Here is a 7,333-nt window from a genome sequence, read left to right as displayed (position 1 = left end):
ACTCCACTTACTTCGGGAGGCAGAGGCAGGCAGGCGGATCACTGTGAGTTCGAAGCCAGCCTGGTCTACAAAGTGAGTCCAGGACAGCCAAGGCTACACAGGGAAACCCTGTCTCGAAAAACCAAAAAAAAAAAAAATCCATTCACATTGCATATTTTATTTAGGTCTGTCTTCTTGTTCCTCTTCAGTTTGGTGCACAAAAAAGAAAACTCTGAAAGTCCTGTAAACGAAGGCTGATTCCTGCAGCTGAGAACTTTTCTGAGCTCATGTTTCTTGTTTAAGTGCAGTGCATTCACTCCTTTACACAGTGGTGTCTCCGAAGTCCTTATTCCAGCGTATGTATGCTTCTAAGGTCTGAGGACTCACACTTCGTTTTATCTTTTTTAAGGATTCTGTGAAGTCAGACAATCGAATATTTCTCATCTAGATTGAAAAAAAGGTGACACAAATAAACACAGTAAGCAATGGGTTAAAATACAAATTTATTGCCAGGCAGTGGTGGCACACACCTTTAATCCCAGCACTCAGGAGGCAGAGGCAGGTGGATCTCTGTGAGTTCGAGGCCAGCCTGGTCTACAAAGTTAGTCCATGACAGCCAAGGCTACACAGAGAAAACCAGTCTCGAAAAAACAAACGAAAAAACAAAAACAAGTTTGTTAATTTGTAACAGACATAGACATATTCTTAGAAAATCTGCTAATCATTTAAATATATTTTTATATTACATATTAGGCAATTTTGGTATACAAGGCACCTTACAAAATATATGTCAGTGTACTATTATTACTTGTATTTAGCTTCATAGAGATTTACACTTCAAAGCATCTTCTTTTCCTCACTAAAAGAAAAAAAAATTCAGCCAGGCATGGTGGTGCACCCCTTTAATCCCAGCACTGAGGCAGAGGCAGGTGGATCACTGTGAGTTCAAGGCCAGCCGGGTCTACAAAGTGAATTCAGCGATGGGCCAAGACTAAACGGAAAAATTCTGTCTTGAAAAACAGGCAATGTAGGGGTTTGAGTAAGGCTGGCCACCACAGGCTCATACATTTGAATGCTTGATCTGAGTTGGTAGAAGTGTTTGACAAGCATTGGAGGTGCGGCCTTGTTGGAGGAGTAAACTGGCAGCTACTGTTTCAGGGTCAGCCTGCCTGCCGCCATGCTGCTCACAGTGGCTAGTTTGCTAAGTTACCTTGGTCATGGTGTTCTGTTACAATAGAAAAGTAACTAAGACCACAGCCAAAACCTACTTCGCTTCTAGCTTTTCTCTCCATAGTTTCCTAACATGGCATATTGGTTGCCTTCTATTTACCAGAAGCGTATCTGCTCGGTGACAGGTGTATCACAAAGGAAAAGGGGTTGGTAACAACACGAGACTTTAAGGCAAACACCGCCTTTTAACAGCGTGTCACATGCTGGCATGTGAAGCTTCCTACTGTTAACCCTGCTGAGGACCAAGCACAAAGTCTTACACATGCTAGGCAAGCACTGGATTACTGAGCCACACCCCCAGCCCCACGCCACACCCCCAGCCCCACGCCACACCCCCAGCCCCACACCACACCCCCAGCCACACGCCACACCCCCAGCCCCATGCAGGGATCCTCTTCCCACCATGTAAAATCACACTCCTTATAACTTTCCCCCCCTGTTTCGTTCAAGGCAGTTTCTTTGTATATCCCTGGCTGTTCTGGACTTACTTTGTAAACCAGGATGGCCTTGAATTCACAGAGATCTGCCTGCTTCTGCCTCCCCGAGTGCTGGGATTACATGCGTGTGCCACTATACCTGGCTCCTTGTAACTTTTTATTCAGTACTTATATAACTTGATGAGAGAAAATTACTGTGCATTTTTAACCAGTACATGAAAAAATAACTGATTTTTATAGATCTTGTATTTTGAAATGAAACAAAGTTAAAAGTCTCTTGTTTCTAAGTAAGCAGACTAGAAAAAGAAAATTAAGTCTCATAGAGACTTAATGAAAAAAAAATCAGAAAATAGTACATACCTCACTGGCAGACATATTCTTCACCTGCTCTGGCTTCAGTTCTGTAAAACATAAGTCAGACAGACACTTAAAAAACAATCTGATGTTTAAATTTCTTATTGGCAAATATAACTATAATGATCTAATTATACCTGTGTAATACAAACCACTAAAGTTGAGCCATTCACATAGAGAATGCATAAAACTTACAAATGCTTACAAAAACATACTACTCTGGGTAGGCACTTGGGAGGCGGAGGCAGGTGGATCTCTGTTAGTTCAAGTCCAGCCTGATCTACAGAGTGAGTTCCAGGACAACCAGGGCTACACAGAGAAACCCTGTCTCGAAAAACAAACAAAAGGGCATTCAATTTCTTGCATAGGCCCCAAACAACAGTTTACAAATGTGAAATAGAACTAAAAAGAATGCAACTTGGTGGTTATTAAAGATTATTTTAATTAATTTATTTATGCGTATGGGTAGTTTGTCTGCATGTACATCTTTGCACCATATGCACACCTGGTATAGGTGGGGGCCAGTTATAGTTGGTTTTGAATTGCCACGTGGGTTCTGGGAATTGAACCTGTGTCTTCTGTAAGAACAGCTAGTCTTCTTAACTACTGAGTCATCTCTCCAGCCTCTAGATTTCTTTTTTCCTTTCTTTCTTCCTTTCTTCTTTCTTTTCTCTTTTTTTTCCATGAAAATTTGTTTTCTTCATAACTACATTTTTCTTTTCTTTTAAGAGAGGGTTTCTCTGTGTAGCCTTGGCTGTCCTGGACTCAGTTTGTAGACCAGGCTGGCCTCAAACTTACAGAGATCCACCTGCCTTTGCCTCCTGAGTGCTGGGATTAAAGCCTGCACCACCATGACTGGCCTGCATCAAGTGCTTTTAGCCACTGAGCCATCCCTCCAGCCTCTGCTCCCCATTTCTATTTTTGACTAAGACTAAAAGTCTCACTCATTGCTTAGTTGGTGCTTAGTGTCATTATTGGCCCTGCAGTTCTCAGACAAAAAGCAGCTTGAAGGCAGAAACTTGTAAACCCAAGTCTGATCAGTTACCATCTCACTGTAGGATCACCTTTTGTAAGTAAGTGTGATCAGTCAGAAATGAAGGAACAGCAGGGGGCTGCCTTTATTTTTCTGGCATCCACTGTTAGGATACCAGGCAACCACGCTGAGAAGCAGAATGTTTGGATGACTGCCTCTGGGCGGTGGAAAGCTATCGCCATCGTGATTTCTAGCCTTCAGGGTCTTACCTCTGGGAGGCTGAAAGAATGTGCTGAGGCAAGACCAGTTCCTCAGTATTTGGGGGTTTATCACTTTGAGATTAAGATACTTATGTCTTTGGGGACCCTCTACCAAATTAGGGCTTGTCTTTGGGAGGTTGAGGGGTATCTCTTCTGCAAACATGGAGCTCCTGACAGGGACCTGGGAGTCAGTGTAGGATCAAGACTTGGGCTTAGTAACAATCTGTCCTATTATCACGTTTATCTATATATACTGGCTTTTTGCTTGTTTGTTTGTTTGTTTTGTTTTTGAGACAGAGTTTATCTGTGTAGCTCTGGTTGTCCTGGATTCACTCTGTATACCAGGCTGGCCTCAAACTCAAGAGTACACCTGCCTCTGCCTCTACCTCCCCAGTGGTAGATGCTGAGATTAAAGGTCTATGCTTCTGCCACCACCACCTGGCTACACATACTGCCCTTTTTGTTTTGTATTATTTGATTGATTTACTGAGATTACATCTCAGTTGATATCCCCTCACTTGTATCTCTCCTCCCTCCCTCCCTCCTTCACCCTTTGCTCATACTGTCTTAACTCATACTGTCTTAACCTCAATGTTCTTCTGCTAAAGAACTTTCTCTGTTGTTGAGTGCTCCCTCAGATTCCAAACGGCATCAGTGTTTCTGTTTGCTGTTAGCATCTTATTTTTGGCATGTACATGTGAGCCAGTGTGCACACAGGACTTCAGTGTAGGATGTCTGGTACCGTTCTTTTCTCTGCCTCACTCCCTACAGACAGGCCTTGGGGGCTGGTGAGGTACTCATTGGTTAACTGCACTTGTTGCAGTCATGAAGCCTGGAGTTCAGATCCCAGCACCTTGTGTATGGCCTTTGCTCCAAGGGAGCTGCGCACAAGAAGATTGCTAGAGTTTAAGAATCCCTAACCTCACTGGGCGGTGGTGCTGCACTCCTTTAATCCCAGCACTTGGGAGGCAGAGGTAGGTAGATCTCTGTGAGTTCGAGGCCAGCCAAGGCTACACAGAGAGACTGTCTCAAAAACAAAAACAAACAAACAAGCCTGTGTCAGCATGCCTACCTTATTAGTAAGGTTTTGTTTGTTTTTTGGTGTTTTTGGAGACAGGGTTTCTCTGTGTAGCCCTGGCTGTCCTAGACTCACTTTGTACATTAGGCTGGTCTTGAACTCACAGTGATTGCTTGCCTCTACCTCCCAAGTGCTTGGATTTAAAATGTGCGTTACCACACCCAGCTAGTAAGTTTTTAATACTTCAGATACTAAGTCTTAAAAGCTTTAAGTATCTGATTTAAATGTTTGTATTTTATTTCTATTTTATGTATGGGTGTTTTTCCTAATGTGTATCTGTTTACCAGATAAGTGCCTGGAGCCTGCGGAGGCCAGATGATCACTCTGGGTCCCGAGAACTGGAGTGTCAAATGGCTGAGCGGAAATGTGGGTTCCGGGAAGTGAACTCCAGCCCTCTCAAGAGAAAGCAGCCAGTTATCCAGCCACTCCCTCCCCCCCCCCTTTTTTTTTTGAGACAGGGTTTCTCTGTGTAGCCTTGGCTGTCCTGGACTCACTCTGTATCCCTCCCTTTTTTGAGACAGGTACTCACTATGTAGCCCTAATTGGTCTAGAAGTCTCTATGTAGACCAGGCTGACCTTGAACTCACAGGAGATCTGTCTCTATCTCTTTAGTACTGAGATTAAAGGCACATACCACCACCTAGCTGTAAAATCTTTAAACTATCACATTATAGCTCTAATTAAATAAACATGATTATTTTGCCAAATTTGATATTCCATATATCCATAAGATATATAAATGTATACATATAAGTACTATCTATGCTATGTGTCTCAGATTTGTCAGTTAGTAAGCAGCTGGGCATAGTGGCATATGCCTTTAAATTCTAGCACTTGAAGGTAGGTAGATGTATAGGCCAGCCTACTCCACATTATAAGTTCCTGGATAGCCAAGACTACATGAAAAGACTCTGTATTAAATAAATAAATAAATAAATAAATAAATAAATAAATAAATAACATGCAATATAACTGCTGTTTTTTATACTATATGTAGTGTACATGGATGACTATATATAAATTTAAAAAAAAAAACAGAATTTTTGTGATTGCTACAGCATTTATTAAGTACAATTCAGACGAGGAAAACTTGACCATTTGGGTAGCCTTTGATTTAGAGTCTAGATTGAGTCTCTTAGCTCTGACTTAGTGTTATTTTGTTTGTATCCTATAAGATGCACTTACATACCATGTAGTAAGGCTTTTGCAGTCACTATTACTGTTCTCAGAGTTTGTTGAGGGGTCTATAGCAATTCTTCAATCTAAATTTTACTGGGTAAACCCCGAACAAGGAAGTCAGTGTTGGGATGAGTGGTGAAAAACTTTAGAAAGCAAGAAGAGATTTTATAAAAGAGGTGGGGTAAAATGTCCATGAGCTATTTTCACATGTTCTGTAGATAGCTTTACATTGTAATGGCTTATTATAATTAATCAGTGTGTGTGTGTGTGTGTGTGTGTGTGTGTGAACTAGAGTACAGTGTCCCAGGAGGCTAGAGGCATCGTATCCCCTGGAGCTGGGGTTATAGTCAGTTGTGAGTCCCTGACATGGGTATTGAGAACTAAACTCAGGTTCTATTAACAGCTGAAGCATCTAGCCAGCCTTGTTGTCCATTTTCATCTGTTTTTTGACAAGGGTTTCTCTGTGTAACACTGGCTGTCCTGGAACTCAGATCCACCCGCCTCTGCCTCGAGTGTTGGGATTACAGGCCTGGCTTTATGTATTTTTTTAATTATTTATTTTATGTGCACTGGCATCCAGCCTGCATGTATGCCAGGTCTCCTGGAACTGGAGTTACAGACAGTTCTAAGCTGCCATTTTGGTGCTGGGAATTGAACCTAGGCCCTCTGAAAGAACACCAGTGCTCCCAGCTGCGGAGCCGTCTCTCCTGTGCCAGCTCTCCTTCTTTTATACTAATGATGACTTAGTGGCTAAGAGCACACGGCAGCTCACAATTAGCTGTAACTCCAGTCCTAGGGAATCTGATGCCTTCTTCTGACCTCTGTAGGCATTGCATGCATATGGTACAAATATATATAAGAAGAAAAAATTCTCATACACATAAAATAAATAAAACGTAAAACTACATATCTCTTAAGAGGTTAAACTTGTATTTTTTAAATTTTTTATTTATTTTTTGATTTTTCAAGACAGATACTATCTCTATGTAGCTCTTTTCAAGACAGATACTATCTCTGTGTAGCTCTGGCTGTCCTGGACTTGCTGGACCAGGCTGGCCTTGAACTCACAGCGATCTGCCTGCCTCTGCTTCCTGAGTGCTGGGATTAAAGGTGTGCACCACCACCGCCCAGCAAGGTTAAATTTATAATGTGGCACCATTCTAAGTTCTTGTATTTCAGATGCTTTCATACTCACCGCGGATAGGACCCAGTGCGGCATCTTTTGCCAAAGCTGTTAGATCACTTCCAGAGTATCCATCAGTCATTCTGAACAATGGAAGCAAAAGAAAACAAATTATCTTTGCAGATTAAAATTACCTCTTTACTAGGTACCGAGACAGGAGGCCAGCCTTGTTTACAGAGTAAGCTCTAGAACAGCCAGGGCCTACACTGAAAAGTGTTTGTGTATAGCCTACCACTTCCCAGGCTCCTCTGGGTCCTCTGGCTCAACTGTCTTTCCCTTGCCTGTCAGCATCCAGTCCAAAGAAACCAGCTGTGCTCTGAGTTGGTTTACTAGAAATCCGAAATCTTTGGGCTCTGACCTGCGTAAGATGTCATGACGCTGGCTTGCCTTCTCAGGAATTCAGCTGAGTCAGTCTTGAGAACCCCCTTGACCCACAGTGTTTCCTCTTAGTAACTTTCCTTCTATTAAACACAATAATAAAGCAGCAGCAATCTCTTTGGGAAAGAATGCTGCCAGTTGCCTCTCAGGAATCAGGTTTTCAGGAACATCATCTTCAAGACCATGATAAAATATTGAAGAGGGAGAAGAAAGCATTACACAGAAAATGGTCTAATTACATGAAAAAGTTTTGAGGGAGCCAGTGGAACGTTTAACATCACA

The 7,333-nt window shown here is 42.2% G+C and overlaps 1 protein-coding gene across 4 annotated transcripts in view; it reads right to left on the bottom strand.

Annotated features, from left to right (window-relative positions):
• Positions 1 to 137: 137 nt before the first annotated feature.
• Positions 138 to 7,333, bottom strand: part of SPAST (spastin) — a 46,270-nt gene continuing 39,074 nt past the window's right edge. For all 4 annotated transcript variants that reach the window (XM_084793809.1, XM_084793810.1, XM_084793807.1 and 1 more), the window contains 3 exons: positions 6,686 to 6,756; positions 2,007 to 2,047; positions 138 to 423 (listed from right to left, as the gene is read on the bottom strand). In XM_084793809.1, the coding sequence (XP_084649935.1) occupies positions 301 to 423; positions 2,007 to 2,047; positions 6,686 to 6,756 (235 nt within the window). In that variant the 3' untranslated portion in view covers positions 138 to 300. The remainder of the gene's footprint in view (positions 424 to 2,006; positions 2,048 to 6,685; positions 6,757 to 7,333) is intronic.

Source organism: Acomys minous (genome assembly GCF_964271855.1).
Source record: "Acomys minous genome assembly, chromosome: 8".
In the NCBI taxonomy this organism is placed as follows: Eukaryota; Metazoa; Chordata; class Mammalia; order Rodentia; family Muridae; genus Acomys; species Acomys minous.
This window is presented reverse-complemented; position numbering and strand designations above follow the sequence as displayed.